The sequence below is a fragment of the Plectropomus leopardus genome, chromosome 3, assembly GCF_026936395.1.
Source record: "Plectropomus leopardus strain MGB_pleo_1.0 chromosome 3, ASM2693639v1, whole genome shotgun sequence".
Classification (NCBI taxonomy): Eukaryota; Metazoa; Chordata; class Actinopteri; order Perciformes; family Serranidae; genus Plectropomus; species Plectropomus leopardus.
Genome location: NC_142178.1, coordinates 29,556,810 through 29,580,357, shown reverse-complemented (window position 1 = coordinate 29,580,357; position 23,548 = coordinate 29,556,810). Strand labels below are relative to the sequence as shown.

Below are 23,548 nucleotides of genomic sequence, written 5' to 3'. Positions count from 1 at the left end.
AGAGATTGGGTCTAAAATAAGAGCTGGGACTCTCACTGCAGCAAATCATTCATCAAAACAGGACAGATTAGGTGTAATATTATTTTTGGCTGCACAACAGTAGTTTAGGTCATAGGTACGGATTTCACTTGTGCCTGCTTGTACATGTTCTTGCTGCATATTTGTGTCCACAAAACATAGACCATAGATTTCACAATGTCATCTTTGTTATGATTCTAGTAAAGCAGAACTTAAGGATAATGGATAATACTTTCTCCTGGCCAAGTGGGTTTCTTGATTGTCAGGCCTGAGGTTTCATATAAATAGCACTGGACACTTTCCAGCAAGAATGGAAAAAGTGGTCAGGGCTCTAGGCAACTGGTTTTATTGTGCTTTTTTAACCCTTAGGAGCATGGGGTTAGAGTGATAAAAGACAGAAGACAAAAAAAGAGATGTGACAGAGTTTCCCAACATAATGTAATAAAATATAACCCACATTTGTGTCTGATTTTTTTTTTCAATAAGATAACTATTTTTACCCTCACTTATGGCAAGAAAACTCTACGTGACTGGAGATGTTTAAGCTGCCATGAAACCTGGCCTGCCTCACTTGCAAAGCAAGCTCAAACTGTGGACGGAGTTACCAAACAAGATGAATTCCCAACCTCTCAGAGGCACACAAAAGAAGAAAAAAAATGCAAGGGGAAGGAGGGAAGAGGAAGGAGGAGGAGGAGGAGGTGGTGGTGGTGGGGGGGTGACAAATTAAATCCAGTTAAATTGTTTTTCCATAGCCAGTGGGCTTGGCAAAGGACTCTCACACACGCACAAGATGTAAGATAAGTTGTAGAGAAGACAAACCAGAAACAGTGCAGCTTTAGATGTAAGAGAATGCCTGGAATTTAACCCACTTTCCCATGTCTGACTGACACCGCACCCACTGCCCTGCCTCGCAGCTCAGGGTGTCCGCACAAAGACACACAAACAGCCGCGTTGCTTTGAAACACACAGGTGAATCCATAGTTAGATAAACCTTGAACATCTGCCCTGCTCAACACTCCCTGTTCTCACCCCGTTACAGCTGTAATCAATTGCAGCCCTCTCAGATGTTTGGTACAGTACATCAATAATCCAAGGCCCCACACTCTACTTCCTCTTCTATTACTGTAAAGCCTGTCTGGCATTGGGATCACAATGCAGTCACTGCAGAGGAGAGCTGCAGTTCTAGCTAGCTAGCAGACATATTTGGGTCATGTCTTCCCTCTTCGAGAGCTCCCAAGTCCGTGAGCTTCTCTCCCTCTCCGGCTGCTTTCCACCACAACACGGAGAAACCTCAGCTCAGCACCAACGCAGGAAGCGAGAGGAGAAAGGGGGTGGGGGAACATGGTATGGTTGGCCAGGAATAGCTTGCTGAACTAAAAAAAAAAAAAAAAAAGCTAAAGTTGGGACAGTATGGACGGGCCAGGTGGTGATGCTGAAAGGAGAAATAAGGACAAGCGTTCCTGCATTTGCATTCATAAAACAAGAAGAATAAAACGGTGGAAAAACACAGAAAAGAGCATGAATCACTTTTTCTATTGACATCTTTTATAAAATGGAGTACATTCAGATCTGTCAAGTGACAGCAAGACAGTGTCATAATCAAAAACATTAATAAATAGAAGATTTGTGAGGCCAAAGTCTGCCCATCCACTCTGATGCCAGAGGACATGAAACTGAGACAAACTGACTCAGGGTCACTGAGACGAAGCTACGTGAACCTTGATGTTAAACTGACTACAGCTCAAGTGAGCAGTGTGGCACTGTCCCTCCTTGCCATAGAGTGCAGGGATTCCCACACATTCATTTATTTGTGGTGGGCAAATAGATTTTTGGAGTTGTACTGGTTATTAAGAGCGATACTGAAATATATACCGTTGAGTTATATATAGCGCACTTGAGGCAGAGAAACTTAAACGTTGATTCTGACGGTCCAAAAGTTTACTATAACTTACAAACTGCTCCTCTTATCTATCCATGTGATCTGACCAGCTGTGAACAGATTGGCAGGTCAATCATCGACCCCACAAGTGTGACAAACTGCTGCTGAGAAAAAAAAAAAAGAACTCATGGAGAGCTCTGCCTGCGCTTCTGCATTTACAAACCAAGACAAGGAGATGATACGAAGGGACACACATGCATTTAAAAGATGCCAAAAAATAATTAGAATTGATTAACTGACTTTTTTTTGTCTCAACAGAGCAGAGGGAACAGGGCATGTAAATCACAGAGCAGACCTGTGCACTGTAGCAATTTCAGTTGATTTTAAAGGGGCTCCGTGTGAAATTCAGAGCGTCTGATTTGTCTGGTCTTGGGTCTCAGCATGGAGGTGTTTGAGATGACGAGCAGCTAACGGTGCTAAATTCATTAACAGTGCTGACATGCTGGTGCTAATGGGGAACCAGTGGTTGTTATGCTTTCACGAGGACGGCATCTTGATTTTAGCGGCCGGTTGAACGCAGTGCAAAATGGCAGCCATAAGCTAGCCGGTGGAATACACACATGCGCTAACATACACCGACTTACCACAAAACCACAAAGAAGCTCGGATTACAACACACAAGGAGGGAGCTTGACTCTGTTCTCTGCTCAGGACGCCATTACTCCACTTTATCTTTACATAGCTGTTGTGAGCTGCTGCATTAATGCCCTGAATGTTGCATACACAACCTTTTAAAATTTGGGTACAGCAATGTTTTGAGATACTGTAAAACTTCAATTAATAGCCCGGGTTATTATTTGCTTAACTCAACAGACTTTTATTTGGGACGGGCGTGTATATGGGGCAGGCTTTTAATTCCTTTCACACAAAACTGTTGCTCTGCAAAGATGGAAATACAATCAAATTATTTATTTTTGAAAACTGGAAAAATTGGTTTTATTTTATTCAAAAACATGGGAAGATGATATTGAGCAACATAGTAGTCTTCTATCACCTCCTTATATCTTTTGCCCGTCTTTCTTGCTTACTATGATGATAATGCTGTCTTCTTTGGTGTTGATGGCGTCAGTTAAATTAACTGAATGGTTACATTTTTTACAGATTTTACCAGGCTAACGGGCATGTCCATACTGACAAATATTTATACATATTTGTATACGTGATCTAAGCCGCTAACTACAATTATCTCCAGCAGGTAGCCAACATCCTGGTTTTAAACATCCAATGAACTTCTAGAAAAATGAACTGCGTGGCAACGAGACCGGGCCTCTAATTGAGACAGCCCTTTATTTGTCAAAATGTGTCACCACACCAGGCTAGCAAAAGGGACTGGGCTTTTAATTGGGACTAGGCTTATATTTGAAGTTTTACGGTACACTTTATACACGCAACTACGGTTTACCAAATATGAGGTGTCCCGGGTGCAATCAATATGGCAGTCTCATGGCTGTTACCGATGTTCTGATGTCACCGATATCGCTGTCCTGATGTTCTTGTGTCTGCACTATAAGCCAATGACTTTGAGCTATGCTCCAGGGTCAGTGCCATGTCTCTAAGCAGAGATTAAGTGGGAACTGTGGGCCGAGAGTAAGACGGGCAGGGAGAATTTGAAAGAGAAAGACCGACAGAGACACAGACAGAGCTAGATGGAGGTAGAAACACTGAAAGGCAGTAGGAAAAAGACGAGAGCACAGAAAGCTGCTCCGCCACACAATACAGAGCTGCTGATGTGTGTTTCCTTACTATGCACCCTTGTTCAATCTCCCCTCATCAATCTAAGAAAACTGGGCACCGTCTTGTGGTTAGACTTTGCTTCTTTACTTTACTTTGCTAGACTTTACACCTTGCCAGTCCTGTCTGATTCTGGAGGAGAGAAGCCAAGGACACCAGCTAGGGGATGATGCTCTGCGACAGGCCAAAAGAATCCTGTTGATTTCCAAAGGAAGGAGGACAGTCCACGTTCAGGTGTAGCAGTCACTGAGGATTAAGGTCTTCCTGAGGAAACTGGGCTCACTGTTCTGTCCCCAGTTTGACATCTGCAAGAGAAAACAGAACACAATCATGTTGCTCTCAGGTTCTTATAATTTCTATTATCATTAATCGATAACCACCTCAGTAAAATAATTAAAAAAACAGTGTATAGACTCGTGCAAAAGTAATCCCATCATGACCCACTAGAATTGTGTGTTTTTATCTGCAGAGACCCTTTCCCCTCCATCTGTTTTCTTATTTTCCTCTTATTTTGCTGTGGTTTGGACTTTTTATGGGCTGCAACCTTTGGGAAGTGATGTGTAGCCCCTCAGCCAATTTCTTTTATTTTATTTTTAAGAACAACACACATTAGTTACCATTTCTGTACAGGTGCTAGTGTTAGCCATCGGGTTAATTTTCAACCGTCCTTTGGCAAGATGTTTTAAAACCTGTAAAATGATGAAAATAACTAAATAGCAACAGCAGCGGGACACCATAAAGACGATGGCTACAACAAACAAGAACTCCTGAGACAGAACACAAGCCATGCAAAGTAACAACAGTAGTACAACTATTAACTTATAGATAAGATCAGAATTTTATAAAAAGGTAACCACCAGTGAGGTTCCCACATACGTCTACCAATGAATTTTCAAAACTTTTCCGTAATATCTTCCCCATTACTATGACTTAATTTTAGTATTGTAAAAGGGGTAGGCCTAAACAGACGCACTTCCCAGGCATTTGTGAGTAAGAAAACTGCTAGCGCTTGCTGTCTTTATTCGCAAATTAGACATTCCCGCCGCCAACAAGCTGCATATGCCAAAAGACCAGACTGACAAAAACAGATACTTTGCAAAACGTCAAGGCCATGCCCCTTTTCGCAGGACAGAAAACTGCAGATCCAATCAACTGTCGTGAGATTTTTATGAATATATTTTAAACAATACCTAAAACAATGTATATTTCAAACTTTTCCAAAACTTTCTGTTAAATCCAAAACATTTCCAGGCCTGGAAAGCTATTTTTCTACTTTTATAACTCTTACAGGAATTTCATGACTGTGGGAGCCCTAGACCAGGTGGTGGCTGCATACATCCAAGAGGAAGCAGTAAAAACATGGACACAGTGCTGAAAAATGCAAATAAAATAGCTCATTTGGCCCATAACCAATACGGATATCGATTTATCCACTTTTTCCCCCACCTAATTTTAGTGATCATCAAGTCTCTTCTGTAGTGGATTTAGCGTCATATTGGCCCATTGGCAGATGGATACGTGAAATACAATGCTTTTCAGTCTCTGTTATATTCTTTAATTGTGCAAAATAAGAAAAATACGTCAACTTAAGGCTGATGTTTTGCACGTTAACTCTGTCAGTAAAAAAAAATGACATCAGTTTGTGATATCCGCAGAAATTAACATGTTGGCCGATTCCGATGATTAAAAAATTATCATCCCTAATAAATCCCTAAGTGCTGTTTTAATGAGCTTTTTAGGGTGAACAAATACAAATTCAGTAATTAAAATTAGTCAAAGGGGCATCTGTAATGAGCATTTTATTGTTTGTCAACAAATTTTCACACAAAAAAACTAAACTAAAAAAACCATTGTCACTGTGGGGTTTATTGAAAATTTAAAAAGGGAGACAGCAGCTGTATAAATATTTAAAGTTACAGCTACTCTCTGAATGTATCTCTGACAGATCTGTAAAAGTTGATTTGAAAACAATTAAAAACACATTTGACAATGTGGGCTAGAAATTCTCACAGCAGCCGGCAAAGCAGCAGAAACCATCATGTAATCTGTTAATATCAGCATTCTAACATTGCAGACAGGAAGGAAGGAAGACCAGAGAAGATAATGGAGGACTACCACAAATTAGTCATTCGGAGGAAAGTGCACACTACTCATGTTTAAGTCATGCAAAGCAAACCAAGGGAACACCAATTCTCTCTCTTAAAATATACAGCCACAAAGACAAGCAAGCAGGCCCCTTGTCTGACATCTCTCTTACATCCAAATCTCCCTCTCCCACCTCGCCTCCCACCACAGCGCACACATTTCCAGAAGTGCTGCGTGTGCACTCCCCTGCTGAGACGAAAAACCAAATAACTCTCTAGACTTTATTTTAATTTGCTTCTTCTTCTTTCTTATTTCCCCCTCTTTCTCCCATCTCCCTCGATCTGGCTCTCTGTCAGACAAAAAGGCGTTATGTAACGAGGTGCTGAAGCCTCCATGTCTTACCCAACATGCACTTGGGGATTACAGTGCATGGGCCCCCTGCAGTAGAAGGGTATGAGATGGGACTTCGGGCTTACAAGGTCCCACATCGGACAGTGTGTGTGTGTGTGTGTGTGTGTGTGTGTGTGTTACAGAGGCATTATAAAACAGGCAAAACTTTACCACACAAGACAAAATTGCAACACACCACAATGGTGAATTTTAGATGCTCACACTGTTGTCAGACAGTGCGTGTGGACAGAGGAGCAGGAAGTATGGCTGCTGTTAAAGTGTGGTTGCAGTGCCAGTCTGATGGCATATCCGTTAATGTGTGTGCCTGCCAGAGAGTTCACTCAGGGAGAGGAGCTGTGCCACAGGAGCCAGCAGCAGCCGCCTCAGCAGGGACAGCAGAAGGGACACGGAGGGAGCTGACTCAATGCCTCCCCGTCTCTTTTCTCCCAGAACTCCTCTGTTGTTGTTTTTTGCACTAGTAAACAAATACTGAAGGCAAATAAGAGCAACCCCAAACCCTCCTCATGCGCACAATATGAGCCACAGGATAAGAAACAAACAGGTCTGTCTCTCATGAGCGTTGCTGAGTTTCGCTGCAATGTCAACAATATCAAAGCGAGCGGACACAGACATGAAAAGGAGAAGTGGAAAACAGAGATGGTGAGGTGAATGTGAATGACACTGCTTTCCTCTTCTCACTGCACATTAAAGCTGCTATATTGTGCTTGAAACAACACTGATAAAATAAATGGGACATAACTATTTTGTTAAGCAAAAAAAAAAAAAAACCCTGTGAAATCTTCTGCAAAAAGGCACTGCTAATTTTCTAAATAGTGTTTCATTTGTGTTCATGTCTGACAGGTTTTCCACAAATTTCAGTCAAACTGTCTTTAAGACCGCTTTATTTATTTACTTATTTTATCCTCTATTTAACCAGAAAGGTCCCATTGAGATATAACATGTCTTCTACCCCAGTTTACTGTTTTGGTTCAGCTTCACCGCTCTCATCAACCTTGCTCAAGCTACAGCGGGCAGCTGTTCTCAGCAAAAAAAGATAAACACAGAACCTGCTCGGCACCAAACAGCTAGCTGGTGAACATCGTGAAGCATTTAGCAGCATAAGAGTCTATGATTTCTCTCAGGAGCAGTTGGAGACAAGAGTAAAGTTAAAAGGAGAGTGAATATTGGGCTTAAATTAAAAAGGGGGCACAAACAGGCCTTCAAAAGAGCTCTTGTGTTGTTCTGTGTCCACCGCATGTGTAAACAGTAGGGCTGTAAGCATTAAACATTAATCGATTAAGGTAAGAACATAATCCGTGTCTTTTGTTGTTGTTGTTTTTTTTTTTTGCATTAATTGCGTGCTGCTATTTTGGCTCCTACCTCCTCCCCATCTCCTATGTATGAGATACTAGTTCTGATGCACAAGATGTTATGAGGAAATAATATTTCCTAAATAAGAGGTAACATCCTATATGAGGTAGATAATATCCCTTATTTTAATCCTATTTTCTTACTCACTCTTAATTTGCTTTATTTATCTCTTGTTATAATTAATCATTTGTTTGTTTTTTTTTCCAGTTATGATGATGATGATGAAATTATTGTGTTCTTGGGCCCAATTCAGTTTTGTTTATTGTACAAATGCCAACCCTGTTTATGTGACCTTACAACTCCTTAAGTTACGGCATAGATTTGTTTTCCATGTTTGTTTAAAAAATTGGTTGCAAAAAAAAGAAAATATTATCCCATAGGTAGGAGATGATGTACAGTAAGTAAGATGTAAAATCCCCTATGTAGGAGAAAAACCAAAAAAACAACCCATACGTATAACATAATATCTCACAAATAGGATATAAACTAAAATTTGAGCCAAAATTGCCCACAAATTGACCCTAAATATGATCAAATATAATAAATAAACTATATTTTACTTTAAAGAAGATTAGCCTTTAAAACATTATTAATTATTGAAGACCTCAAATTACACTCTTCAACAAGAAATTTACTAAATAAAAAACATCTTATGTCTAAGGGACCTACATGTACCTGGTGCGTGTATAAGCATGTAATAAATGTGACTGCATACTTAGGATGTTAATTTTTGTGTACATCTCGTCGGCTGATGACCTAGAGCTCACCTTGATGACCTAGGGCTCTCTCTCTGATGACACATCCCCGTCGGCTCCACTACTGGCGTTGGGGTCCGGTCGGGAACGCAGAGCGCCTTTTTCCCTGCTCGACTCTGAAGGGCCCTTGGAGCGCGTCTTCTCTTTCCTCTGCTGCTGCTTCTCCTGCTTCGACAGCTGAGGAAATGCATAACAGAGGAAAACTTTAATCCATGTGCCCTTAACTTGAACAGTCAACTCAAGGGAGATGACAACAACTGTTTTCTATAGGACACATCATTAATAATAAACTAACATTAATAAAAACTTGGAAATGGCCTAAAAAAATGCCTCGAACATCATTAAGGTTCCTCTGGAGAGGAAGGAGTTAAAGGGACAGTTCATCCCATATCAAAAATACATAAATGCATCTATTGCTAGCTCAACTAGCAGGATTGAAGTTGGTATTTTAGCCACCTAAAGAAAATCAATAACAGTGTAGGTTTACAAATAAACAAAATAAAGGTGAGAATCTCTGCTCAGTTGCATTTTTTTTAATATCGTAGATGGACAAGGTATGATATTAATCAATCTTTATACCAGGATAAAAGCTGAAATCGATATACCTTAAAGTCGGTATACGGGCGCTAAAACGACACGTGAGTGAACCAAAACCACACAGTCCTGCTAAATTAGATTAGCTGAATTTTGAGAGTTAAATCCTTAATAAATAAAATTCATGAATATTTTTTTTTCCAAACTCTAAAACGTTTCTAATGTAATCCTGAGTATTTTATGTCATTTCGAAAATATTTAAGACTGGAACTCTAGTTTTTGGAGGCTTTAAATGTCACAAAATAACAAGTGTGTGACATATTAAGTGTGCAAATCTTTACTTCTTCTTCAAGATGTGTAAATTTCTACAATATATATTAAAAATACACCCTCTTGGGCTGAACTGTAACTGCAACCTTATCAGTCTGGGGTTACTAGTGGCCCAGTGGACTGAGGCTCACAGCATGAATGTGCTGCATCATGACTTGCAGATCGTGACCTTTGCAGTATGTTCAGAATTCACCCAAAGGTCCAAACATGCATGATAATTAGTTTAAGTAATTAAACACAGAAGGAGAAACGCAGAAGAACAACATCAGCACTACCACAGAAGAAGCACTCCACACTTGACTTGTCTTTGTGGATGCACAACCACTTCTATTCTCTCCTCATTTAGAGCTATTCTGGGCTGTCATATGATCACTTCAATGAGTCTATTGTTGTGACTGCATGCACTGCCTCTCACTCACTCCAAAATAACCCTTCCCAGTGCCACTCAGTAGTCACAACTCCAATAAAACCCGCTCTCTTTCTCATTGTATTCTTCACGCTCCGTAAAACACCACAACAGTAATGATGAAGTCGGTATGCTTCCCGCCATCTGAAAAAGGGCCTGTAAACACAGATGCTGAAACTTTAATGGCTGCTGGGGAAATATTTATGAACTAAATGTCATCTTAAAAATCCACAGCATTGCATAAGACATTACATTATTCAATGACGACAAAAAAAATCACTGTTATTCCCCGTCTGAACCCATTAACACGGTGTAGTATCAAACCAGGCCCAGGCCTAAACAAACATATGTTATCCTTTTGTGCCATAAAGCACATTTCATACTGTAACGTTAAAGAGGAATCTCACTGTTTTCAAAGTTTGCAGACATTTCAGCTGCTTTTCTTATGTTTGAGTTAGCTGCCAACTGCTGCTAGTTGCTCTTTAAATCTCCCACATAAGACATCATGAAAACGTCTCAACTGTTCCGCCCATAGTCCTATCCTGCCAGCTTTTATACAGAGGCCAATTCGGCACTGTTACTACATCCTTGAAGTAGAGACAAATACGTCCCCCCATTTCGCGGTCGTACCTTTTATACAGACTGTTGAGGCGGCAAAACGTCACGATATTCTTGCCTTGAACAGGCGGTGTAAAAGGGGCTTTAGACACAAAAACATGGGAAAATACAGTCCAGGTTGAGTTCTCCTTTAATTCAAACCCAAAACTCTGAATCCTAACTCAATAAAAATGTGACCTAACATGATCAACATTACATAATTTCTGTGTATGTTTGGTGTCAGACCAGATCAGTTAGGTCAACAAACAGAATAACTCCACAGAAGGACCCCGCCGCTATCGACCCCAGTTGTTCAGCGTCCCAAAGAGAACATCCAAACAGGATGATTTTCATTGCTCTGGATAACACCATTGTTTGCTGGCCGCTTGACCCTGCAGTGGACTAAATCCCTGATTCATGGAAAGAAAGGAACAGTGTCTGTTGGCCATTGCTTCATTTCCCCCCCGTGCCAAGCTTAGCCTATTGGCTGGCCTTTTATCCCTCATGTTCAGCCTTGGCTTTGGCTCCTCGGCCCCCACAGCAAAACATCCCAAACAGACAAGATTAAAATTCTGAGGACTGCTTAATATCCCTCCCTTTGGGCTAGGAAGCCAAGCCCACCGAGGGGAGAGCAGCCAAAGCCGGCCCGAAGCCAAAGCATAAGGACGTTGGCCAGATTCCACGGAAGTGACCAGAATTTATTCAGGATGACAGATATATGAACTTCTTTCAAATGGCTGGAATAACAGAGAGGTTTAGAAATTTGGTAGAACAGCTTTTTGCTATTTTGCACTCTGGACATGAAATAACCTTCAATGACACAATAGCATCGTGATTTTGTCTCTCTGGGACAGTTCCAAGTTTTGATTTATTTATTTTATTTTTTTTAGAAACCATAGTGAAATTGCTATTCCTAAACTTCCTTTTGCATTATCTATCAGTTGTTCCTGAAATTGTCCCTTGTCTGTCCTTGCCATGCTGTATTTGATCATTTTTTGATCATTTGATCATTTTTGTAATGGCGTGCTGTCTTGGCCAGGTTTCCCAAAAAAAAAAAAAAAAAAAATCCTAAGGGACTTCTTGGTTAAATAAAGGTTAAATAAAAATTAAATAAAATATACAAAAAGTGGTTTAAAAAAAAAAAAAAAAAAAAAAAGTGAAGACGAAGAGGGAGATAAGAGGGGAAATTTGGTTGTTGCGGTAAAAATACAGTTAACTGAAATAAAGAAAAAACTGAAAGCACAGCACTGATAAATTGTAAGGGTTTCATTAACCCTTACATGGGCAGGCACATATAAATATTTTGGAAAATTAGTTAATTGCTATTTTCTAACATATCCAGGCTAAAAAAACAGGATTTCAAGATTGTTTTTTTTTTCAAAATGTGACCTTTAGTTTCCAAGTCACAAATTATACCTCCTGAGATACACTGCCCATTTAGGGTATAAATTCAATATTTTCCTCTTTATTCAATAGTTCATATGCCAACTTCTAAAACATTTCATCAACATCAACTATTCATTTGCTAATTTGTTTCATGTTTTTTCTTTTATGTTCTGCACAATAAATTGCATAATAATCTGTTTTTTAAAAAGTGGAAAAAAACAGATTATTTACATACAGTATGGTTTCAACACAAATCTAGTCTTCCAATAAACAAGGACCTATTAAAATTCATGAACAAAACATTTAATTCCTGTTTTCCTGTCATCTTCATTGCGGTGCTCCCACACTATCAATATACTATCAATATACTATATACTATATACTATATAGTTTTGGTTTGCCTCTAAATTTGATGAACCATCAGTTAGAAAAATAATAATAAGAAAAACTAAATAGCAATCAGTGTTTCACACCTTTGTGTTATTGATTATCTGTAGAGAGTCGGCCTAAAGACTTAAGTATATCAGTGAGTGATTATTGCTGATTTTATAGCGTTTTCTGGGCAATGTATCCTCCATGATACAGGCACTGAATACCTAATCATCAAATTTGTGATAATGCAAATTATTATTTTTCAACAAGAACATGTAAAATCATTCTTAAAAAAACAATTTTCTAAAACATAATTCCCCTAAAATATTATAAACATTAAACAAAACCATGTACGTCATGGCCATCGTCTTCCACAAATTATTACATTTTGGATTTTGATATAAATGATGAGTATATTTTTGAATGTTGGCATGAAGTCACATGATCTCAGTAGTTGACCCATCTCTCCCTTCAGTATTTCTCATGATATTAAGTTCACCCACTTAATGCCCGTCCCTCCACAGCCTGTCACATGACTCTGTCCCCCAGGATACAGAAATCATTTAACGGTACAAAACTGCTCTACATGAAGAGTAACATGAGAAGCCAGAGTTACTGCACACAACAGAAGAGTAAATATCACCACCTAGTGGTTCGTTATGAGAAATATCATGACTGCATGAATACAAGTTGTGCAGAGAGCTGCAGCTGATTCTGTTTCTCACTGTGGCAGAGTAAAGAAGGACCAAACTTAATTTTATATATTCATTTTTCATAATATATATAACCTGTTACTTTGTAAAAATGTACCTTACATAAAATAATCTTGATTTAGTGACAGTTTACTAGCTTTTTATGAGCTTCACTTCTGTCTGCTGAGCTATGTCCACGACAATTAAAAAAACGCCATCCACTATGCAATACTGTTGAAAGCTCCGGCAAAGAGCTACTAGGAGGCGTCCTTGAGTTAAATGTTTTGTCCAAACTTTCACGTTCAATAACGTACCTGTCTGGGGTCTGTGGGGCCCGTAGGTGACACCAGTTCAATGGTGACAGGTCCGTCGTTTTGAATGTGGACCTGCATGTAGGCCCCAAACTTCCCGTCTACAAACACAAGAGCAAACAGAAAGACATTTTAGAAGCCATAAAGAACCTGGAAGACATACAATAAACCAAAGTTTCATCTATTAGCATCACTGCCACAGTTTACTAATTAAAGGTAGCTGAGTATATTCCAAAAGAAACCTGATATTAATGGCAATAAACACAAGTGGAATTTGTTTTGCATTGGCAGTCGATGTTTCCTAAAGATGTAGGATAACGTGGAGCCTTGAGACATTGGGGACAAAAGACAAAGTGGCTGTAGGAGGACAGGAAGTTTCAACTTAAATGTTCTCCTTTCTTCCACTGGGTCCGCGAGATTAATGACTCCATCTGCACAAAGAAGCCGTGGGCCGCGGTGGAAAAGCGCTGCATCATCATATTTCCTCTCTGGAGGGGGGGACTAATTAGGAAGCCTTATGCCTCCCTTGCTGGGACAAGGTGTTCTCCGCACCTGCTCCCCGGTGGGCTGACCCAATTCACTGCCACCGTCACCACCACGGCGTCACAGCACCGATAATCCACACCTCCCACCCCTAACAAAGCTGTAACCTTACACTGAAATGGGAATACAGGCAATTAAATAGCAGGGCGACAGGGCACGGACCCAAACTTCTGGGTGAATGGTGATAATGTGACCCTCAACACTTTTGTTTTTTAATGAGGTCGGAAACAAAAGCTGTAAACAACGCAGCCTTTTTAAGCCAAGATGTCCTGCAACCTCTTGGGACTCGATTGAAACTGGCCTCTTGTTGTGACCACCCCACTTTTCACAAAGACCCTTTAAATCTTTACTATTTTTCAACTCTGACCTACAGCTGACGCTTAATATTTAAAAATAACTGTTGCAATGGGAAAATTATTCAGCTGATTTCACATAATCTGAAAAAAGTATTAATTAAGTGTTATATTAGCTTTCCTCTAAGCAGCAGGAACACGTCATTGTGGGACTATAAAGGGAAACAGGGAGGACGTCGTAAACTGGATTTATACTTCGGCATTGAACTGACACCATACCTATGGCATAGGCTCTGCGTAGATGCGTACTCTGAAGCCTTCGCCGCAGGCTGACGTGCAGCTCTGCATTATGGTAATGAAACATTGCGGTGACGCAGGACTCCTGTTTTTTAGAAACTGAAAACCATTTTCCTCAGTGGAAGCAAATCTTTACTTTAACAAATCTTCTTTATTTTAAAGATAAATGTACACAGCTGGACAAGCTGGCACACCCAGCTAAACCATCTAAGACTAGCAAGAACTGGGTCAGGACCATCTAAGACCATCTTAGACCAAAACCAACTAAAACCAGCATAAAGTTTACAAAGTGCTTTGACAAACAAAGCAAAGCACACACACAATAATGACAAATTTTAAAGTATAATAAAATGAGAGAGAAACAATAAAAAAATAATAATAATAAAATTAACAACCCATACTAATGACAGTAAAAAGAATTCAAAGAATATTAGCAGTAAACACAGAAATAACGGGACTAACAATAAAATTAAACACGATCAAGACAGAATGAAGAGATATATTAAAAGACAAACTTATATAGATTAATCAAAATAGACAAAGTAAAACAGACGACATCACATAAAAGCAAGTCTATAAAAATGGATTTTAAGAAGCCAGCCTCATCTCCTCGGGCAAGTCGTTCCAAAGCTGAGGGGCCCTGTTGGCAAAAACCAGGGTCACTTTAGGTTTTAAGCCTCGACTTCGGAACAGCCTCAAGGGCCGCGAACCGGCTCAAAAGGGGTCAACATTTCTGTTATGCAGCTTGAGGCCAGACCTCAACAAGCTTATAAATTATCAGTAAAACATTAAAATCAATTCTAAAATGGACAGGGAGCTGATGGAGGGAAGCGAGAATTGGGGTGACGTGATGGTGTCTGTTAAAAAACAGTCAGAAGCCTAGCTGCTGTGTCCTGAACTAGTTGGAGGCGGGACAGTGATTTTTGATTAAGTCTTGTCGATTATTTATCCTGGCTTTATATATGAAAAGGAAAGTCCACTAGCTGCTACACCAGTTTTTGCTATGGGAAATTTCACAGGCTTATGCTAGAAGCGGGGAAGTCATGTCTAGTAAAAAACAACTGTTTTGTCTTTGAATCTTGTGAGTTATAATGGAGGTGAGTTTTGTGCTTTTATTTAATGCTGTTGCGATAGTGTGCTCCAGGGATTACATTTTTCTGTAGGCTGACGTGGAACTTGGCATTGCCCCGGTCCCCTCGTCAATAAGCCTATGGGATATTTATATTGGATTTTGGATTAATGTTGAAAATTTGCTTTGTGGCAAACAAACATTTATGATTATCTAGTTCAGCTAGATCATCTTTACAAATAAACACCACTTCTATGATTTTTGAAGCCTATTGCAATCTCCAAAAGTTAAAAGCTAACATTAGGCCATAAACAAACTACACTACAGTCGCATGACTCACACACATTGAGGTCGTGTTTAGCGTAATGATACTCTTTTGTCTCATGTAGCGACTTGTCAGCAACCTCCTTTTAAAAGACACATAAAAGCTTAAATATTCACAAGTGGAGTATTTATTGACATAATTTATGTCTTGGAGCAAAACATGAAGGTCTGTTCAGCTTGAGTTAACCACAGACCTTATTTCAGGCATCTCACCAAAAATCCACTGAAAAAAACCCATTGACTTTGAGACGAGGGAACCAGGAGTGCTAAAATGCTAACTCATTACCAGGTTTTAGGACTCACTCCTGGAGCACTCTGCTAGGCCGTGTTTTATGTGTGTTTTAGGTGTATATTGAACTTCACTGCACTTTACAGAAGCTCAATAAAATGCCATAGAAACCCAACTGCCAACTGCCATTTTAGAGGTGTAATTGCAAAGCGATGTAGACACAGCATGCACAATTCTAAATGCTCACAACGGCGTACAACTATAAATCAGGCGCTAGTCATCAGCTCACTCACCCTTAATGAGCTCTGGCTTGTAGGTACTCCTCATGTTCTCCAGGATGCTGTTGTAGAAGGGCTGGGCCAACTCTGCAGGCATGGCTGAGTGGAAGTCTGGCTTGTTGCCTTTCAGTATACACTGCAGTGTGAACTGGCTCACACACAGCACCTCAAAGTCCCTCTCCATGACACTTTTACTCCACGCTCGCCCATTCTCGTCTTCAAACAGCCGCAGGTTCAGGATCTTTCGCACTCTGAAAACACGAGGAAAACTAAGTGAGGAAACAACCTGTCTGTAACTGTGACAGCCATTCTGATTAATATGGACAATGCTGGCAGAGAACTGGGTTACTGGGCTTGTGCACATTAAATTCCATTAATGTTGAACATTTTTCAAAGTAGACACAGGTTTGTGTGCTTGTTTTTTATACTGCAGGCAGACGTTAGTTGCTTTTCATGCCACAACTTGAAATTTCACTTGAAACCGGGGTTCCTTCAGCGTAAGGCAAGGTAGACTTAAGATTTTTTACGACTTTTGTAATGCCACTTGGAATTGTATTATAGACCAATTTTCTATTAACCATAATTGACAGAGGACAATTTTATTTTGCCCAAATATTTATTATAGTATAAAACATTACATTTAAAAAAAGAAAAAAATAGATGATGTGTGTAAAACATTAAAAAAAAAAAAATCAAGACAATTAACATATTATATTATCCAAAAAAAATTCCAAGGTAGTTTAGCAACAGAAGAGGGAAATGTCTGGCATTTCTGGACAGTTTTCTGGGCAATTATGTGTTTCTCATGCATGTGAGATTCTACTATTTGAATTCCCATCATGATGAATTAAAAAAAAAAAAATTAAACTATTTAACAAAAAATAGATGTTGCCAATCATTTTGAGATTTTACAATGCCATATCAGAAAAAAATGATTCATAAAATCTTACTTTTTTATGTCTGAACATTTTCAATACTTTTGAAAGATTTATTTAAGTCCATTTAATACTCAGAAAGTAAAAAACAACAAATAAGGAGATTACTTAAAAGGTACTATAGATTATTATATATATACACACATAATTATAGTTTTTTTATAGCTTTCAAATATTTCTCTCACATGTTTTTAATATTAATTTTCAGGTCGTGTTTTGTGTTCCAAATTGCTCATGGCCTTTTTTTAAGAGAATTACAAAATTAAACCTCTTTGCTAAAGTTTCAAAGGTTTGAATACTCGTGAAAGGGGTCTAAATGTAGCACAAGAAAAACTAATATCCATCCAGATTTAATAGGGTTAACACAAACTATTTTTTTCCTGGCACAAACATGCTTTTTAGTGATTTCAGCCCATGCCAGCCTTGTGTTTCTGATGCTGCAGGTCCCTCCCACAAACACTCACATGTACTCAGCATCCTTCTGGGTGTCCTCCACAGATATACCCAGCAGTACACACAGTCCTCGTCCTATTGAACTGATCTGCTCCTCTCCCACTGCAGGAAAACAGGGAGAGGTTGAGTGAGCTGTGATTGTTCACCGACAGGCAAACTGACAGGTGACAGACCGAATGACATCAGTGTGTTTGGAGGAGAGGAGCCAGCAGACAGGGCTGTCATTCAGCTGTCACTGCCACCAACATCCAGGGGACACGCTCGTCATTTGTGCGGTGAAACAACCTTAAACTGCTTTCCTCCGAGCTTGAAAACTCAGCAAACAGCGCTGTGTCTGCTGTCCCGGTCAGAGACACGCCTGACTGTCTGTGGAGCCTCTGTCGATTAGCCGGGAGAGCTAATGCTAACCCAGCTAGGTTAGCTAACGTGCTTAGTCAGCGACGTTAATGAATAAAAGCTGTTGGCCTCAGTTTAGCGACATTATTAAAGGCGTCAACATTTAACACCTACATTCACTTTAAAACAGCCGCTTACCTGTCACGGTCGCCTTGGTGACCCTCTGTACGATAGCTTTCATTGTTTTGGTTGTGTTGGGGCACGCGCTCTCTCAACTTCAGACCTCTGACGTGGACGGCACGTTGTCGCCCTCTCGCGGAGCGTGCCCTCCGGATGTGTAAAGAGAAATGGATACAGCGTGGGAGGCGGGGGCGGGGTCTAGTTCTTTCCTGACAAAGTTATTTTAAAAAAATATATTTTTTTATTTATTTTAGGACCATAAAAAGCTTCATATTTCTATGAGAAAAACCTCAGTAGTATTCTGTGACACATAATGTATATATTCTCACTGAAATCTTACTTATGTATATCTCTGTTGTTATGTAGCATTGTACACACAATTTTTTTTATATATATTTTTAACTCAAATACTAGTTTTGTACATTGTATTGCTACATAAGGCATAGTTTTATATTGTACACACTATACGCACTTGGCACATTATTTATAATGTAATTTAAATATTCATATATTAGTGCTAATTGTCTATTGCTGTATATCTTACATTTATATTTTTAGACACATACTCAGCATATTAACTATACTTCTTTTTTACATTTAAATATTTACAAATTGTACTAACTGATTACTACTACTGTATTTCTATTTTTAAATTTCCATTTTTACATACTTGTATTTTTTCCTGTTATATTTGCTCTATTCTGGCATCAGAGCAACTGTAATGTACCACAATTCCCCCCCAGAAGATTAACAAAGTGTGTCTGATCCTAATGTTTTTGACACTTACAACTATAATAATCATTTTATTATTATTGTTATTACTTTATTTATATAGCACCTTTGAAAACAGTGTTTATAAAGTGCTTTGACAAACAAGGCAAAGCAGACGCAACATAATTATTAGTGCCAACCAATAATGCCAAACTAAGGCCAGACTAAATTTAAGGTAGAATTGGAAAAGAGATCTGAGGCAAAAACATATTAGAAAGAGGACAGGTGAAATGAAATAAAGATAGAGACAATTAAAAAAGTTAAGTTTATTTGAAATATTTTGGAGATTTGATTCTATTGTGTATGTTGAAGCTGAACTTGGTGGTGGTGCGTCTAATATATTATCAGTCTTTACTCGGGATAATGACAATATCTCTTTTAATTCAAGAACAAACCATGAGACACTTTTTTTAAATAGTGCCTATAATGGAGAGACAAATTTTATTTATACATCATCAGTGATTGTGGAAATTTCATATTGTGGACAATGATGCGGATAACAGTAATATTTCTGAATTTTGTTGACAAATTAATAATAAAATATATCTGACGGCAGTCCATTAGCATCCAAACACAACTGCAGCTCCCAAGGACCTGGATAGGTGACTACTGTGCTGGAAGTTCTTTACAACTAATAATAATGTCCTCACACAAAAGCATGAATTCATAGTGCATAAGAAGTGTCCTTCATCCTCTGCACTGATGCAGCTACTTGTCTCCAGGTGCACTGCTGAAGGACTGGATGAAATTGTAGATCCTCGTGCTGTACGGGACAAAGTCTTTCTTGTAGATGATGACAGTTTTAGTGTGACCAGACTGGTAGACGACCTTATTCGGATCTTCTGGCTCTTGCACCTCTTTTTCTTTCATTCATGGGGGAAAGTAAAGAGTGATTTAGAAATTAGACCTAAAACAACAATTGTATTGAGAGAATAAAAATTATAATAACAGTTAAAGGTAGACACTTCTAAATAAATGTGAGTGAGACTGTTATTGATGAGAGGGGAAAGGGCGGTGCAAAACGAGGAAGGCACACTGGGGGAGAATTATTATTATTATTATTATTATTATTAATTTGGCATAGAGGAGGGCCATTCAACTTTAAATGGTCATGTTTTGTATTTATTTTAAATATCCTCAGTACCCCAAAACGTGCAAGTTTTAAAAGTCTTACAAATCACAACATTTATTAGAGCCAGAGATTGTGACATATAATTATCTATAATGGAGGGAGTGTAAAGTATTTTCCACCAGTCATTCAAGGAAAAATATTTAACCCTGGGGAGGGTCATGTTATATATTATTATTATTATTATTATTTATTTATTTATTTATTTATTTTTTTATTGTTGTACCCAAGCAAGCCCATACTCTGATAAACGAAGTCCCTATTTATTTATTCATTAAATTTGCAATAAACATTTTCAGCTTGAGTAAACAAAACTAACAACTGTGGAAGAAGAAAATTTACTGAGGCAATCCTGATAGCTAGTTACCACTTTTGTCACATAAATGTAGTACAGTAAGAAGTCCAGTATTTTCTCTCTGCAATGTAGTAGATTGACGTTAGAAGTAAAAGCAGTATTAAGTGGAAATACTCAAATACAGTAAAAAGACCTTTAAAGTGTGTTTATAGTTTTGCTAGGACCAAAAACTGCAGTGCGTCACTGACATGGAGGCTGTACGCGGTTGAAAAAGATGTTTAACTGCAAAAACAAACAAATTATTTAATATTAGTGCGGTTTTAACATCTCAGCATCTAGTAAAATAATTTCGACTCTTTGCTTGCAGAACAAACAGCCAAATGCGTGCGTTTTATAATGACACTGACTGTGCTTTAGTTTCATGTATTTCTGTCTCACCTGGTTTGGTTTCATAGTGACCTGTGTATGTGAAATAGGCGTATGAACTGATCATCGTCCAGATGCCAAAAGCGTAAACTGCAGACACTCTGGTGTTCCATTTGGCCAGATCTTTGAAATTCATGACTGCAGTCTGTCTGATCCGACAAACCGGCTGGTTTTTCTCTTAATTTATAACAGAAGATAGGTTGCTGCTGCATTCAGGGCGCCGCCATGACAGTCCGTCACTCCGGAAGTACAGCTGTTAACAAAAAAGCACTTCCGGGAAATTCTTTCAATTTAAAATCTAAAGTATCAAATGGTTTTTCAACAGTGTTACCGTTGGCGTAAGCAGTATAAATGGGGAAACAAAGTTGTTGTTGTTTTATTTTATTTTATTTTTTTAGTAAAAACAAACAAGACACGTTTCCTGTCTAAGTCATTAAACATCAACAACAACTTCTGTCTTCATCAAAACCAGATCCAAAATTAATTAATAAATTCAAATGAAATGCATGAAAAGACCAAAACCTCAGCTGTTTAAAACTTGGATTAATGTTTTTTTTGTTATTGTTGTTGTTTTTCTTCCACTTTATATTGTTCACTTTGTTTGGCGAAATTTATGGTGTGATTTTATACTGTTTTTTGTAAGATGACCTTGAGTGTCCTGAAAGGCGCCCATAAATAAAATGTATTATTATTATTATTTAAAAAAAAAAAAAAAACCTTTGAGAGAGCTTGATTGTATAATGGATATGGGACACATTGCAATTTCCTTTTTGTTGTTTTGAGTTTACACAGTGCTATACAAATCTATATGCAATATTACAGTTGTGCACTGTTTTAAAACAGTGGAGCACTTTTGCAAGCAATACTCAAACAAACAGGTGTGCATTTGCTGGAGACTAGACGTGGATTAATACACATTTGTTGCTCAGGTAAAAATTTACATTAGTAGGGTATACTCAAAATAAACCAAAGTGTCCATGTTAATGGCACTGAAGGAACAGGCCACTCAGTGCAGCAGTGTGGCTCATTGATGTGTTTTGAGTTGCTTTTCTATCACACACAGCAAAGAAAAAAATCTATATATGTATAAAAAACATACAGTATACAGTACAACATACAGTATGTATGTATAAGGATTTGGCTACACACACAGTGCTTGTTAGTAGATCATTTTTGACTGTTTGGTGTTTTCATGGGATTCCTTGACAATAAATAAAATTATAGCATATCAACGCACTTATCCTTTAATAAAAGTTCAAGACAAGGTTGATTTTTAAGCATCCATGTGACCTGGGGTATATGACGAACCCCTGTAACTTGTGTCGGAGGATTTATATTCCTGCAAATGGTGATTCACACACAATCTTCCCTAAAATCTTTAAATACAAAATATGTTTCAGGTGCAGCTGCTATTACAGTACACACCTGGCTGGCTGGTTGCCTGTACAAGAGGGTGAGGGCATAATTCATTTAAAAAGTTATGTGTGAATTTCACTATGATGCACTTTGCAGTTATGAACATTTTGTACAGTAATAGCTATCACGACTAGGTCAAGATCCACACTTGTCTGCACTGACACATACCTGACTAATAGTGTTTAGCCTCCAGCTGTGGCGTTTGTAAATGCCACTCATCACTACCTCTCTGAACTATGCAGTGTGTAGGTGGAAAACATGGCAGACTCATAACTGCTGCATGCCAGGGGTGTATATTAACTACTTTACCTTATCCAGAATCAAAACAACGCCCATATATTTAGTGTGAAGTGAAGGTTAAATGAATCAGTGAAAGACAACATGCAATAGAAAGAAAGAAAAACACATCACGCTGTTGGTTTTTTTAATGCTGTTATATCAACAGACATTTTGAACATGTCACAAAAGAATTCAATCTGCACAAGTTTCATTCAAGATGTTTTCAGACGTATTCAAATAACAGATTGTCCCCAACATCATACAGCCATCACAAGATTTGAGAAGTGTTTGTGTCAGAAGGCTAATTCTAGATTTAGTTTTATGTTGTTTTTTAGCTAAAAGTCTTAAAGCAGGGGTTGGCAGAATCTGGAGAGGGCAAACAAAAAACAAAAAGCAGCAGAATATGCCACTTTGCACACAGTAATATATTGTGATTTTTATTTAATCAAAATAATTGTATTAGTTATGTATTCTGTTTTATTTTCTAGAAACACATGCTATATGTTTATTGTCCAAGACTGTTTTGCACTGTATGCTGAGCCATGTCTAAGATGTTTTTTTTCTGTCATGACAGACAAGTTTTCTGAATCTGAATGTTAGCTAAAAATAGCAGACATTTTTCTTCTTACCTATAGTGCCGTTCATCAACTTTTGTTGTTAGATTCCCTTTAAAATGCATTTCTCAGCTTCAGTGCTGATTAATCTAAATCTGACAACAGTCAGTCATGGTTGACGTGGGAGTGTTGTGCCAGGCTGAGTGCCAGGCCTCACTGCAGCTGTAAAGCTCAAAACACGCAAACAAAGACAGCAAATTCCCAACATAACAACAAACTTCACTCGTCTTTAAGAAACAGTTTTATAAATCTGACTGTCTGTTTGTCTTACCATGTAGTTTGCACGTTTTTTCTGTCACAAAAAACAGATAAAAACTTAGATATGCATTGACAAATCTGCTGCTGAATCATTATCGTCACAACTGGTGGCAAAGGAACACATTTTTTCATTTATTATTTATTTTATATATTTCTTTTGGTCATGCATTAAAGGAAATCTTTTTTCTTTCCCTTTCTAACTATATTTTTGAGAGTCAAGGTCACATTCTTTTAAATTTATGATTCATAAAGCACCTATTTTTGTCGTTACACCTTAATCAAGCATGTAATCGCAGAGGCAAACTAATTAGTAATACAGTAGTGAACACACTATTCAATCACTTTCACTGCCTTTACACTAGTGTTTTCTCCACTCAGTGGGCCCAGGGCTATTTTTCCTGCAACATCTACACAGTGCGGCTGTCACGGGCTGAAGTAACGGCCCCTTCTTCTTTGTTGGAACTTGTCGACTGAAGCTATGAGTCAGACAAAGCCAATACATAAAC

The 23,548-nt window shown here is 38.5% G+C and overlaps 2 protein-coding genes across 2 annotated transcripts; both read right to left on the bottom strand.

Moving 5' to 3' along the window:
* Nucleotides 1-348: 348 nt before the first annotated feature.
* Nucleotides 349-18,013, bottom strand: dtd1 (D-aminoacyl-tRNA deacylase 1). The gene is made up of 6 exons (XM_042485830.2): nt 17,873-18,013; nt 17,350-17,440; nt 15,966-16,201; nt 12,921-13,018; nt 8,302-8,466; nt 349-3,993 (listed from the first exon to the last, which is right to left on the bottom strand). The coding sequence occupies exons 1-5, from the start codon at nt 17,913-17,915 to the stop codon at nt 8,311-8,313; spliced, it is 624 nt and encodes a 207-aa protein (XP_042341764.1). The 5' UTR covers nt 17,916-18,013; the 3' UTR covers nt 349-3,993; nt 8,302-8,310.
* Nucleotides 18,014-18,871: 858 nt separating this feature from the next.
* smim26 (small integral membrane protein 26) lies at nt 18,872-20,740 on the bottom strand. The gene is made up of 2 exons (XM_088075286.1): nt 20,488-20,740; nt 18,872-19,488 (listed from the first exon to the last, which is right to left on the bottom strand). Exons 1-2 carry the CDS (start codon nt 20,609-20,611, stop codon nt 19,334-19,336), a joined length of 279 nt encoding a protein of 92 aa, XP_087931412.1. The 5' UTR covers nt 20,612-20,740; the 3' UTR covers nt 18,872-19,333.
* Nucleotides 20,741-23,548: the final 2,808 nt, after the last annotated feature.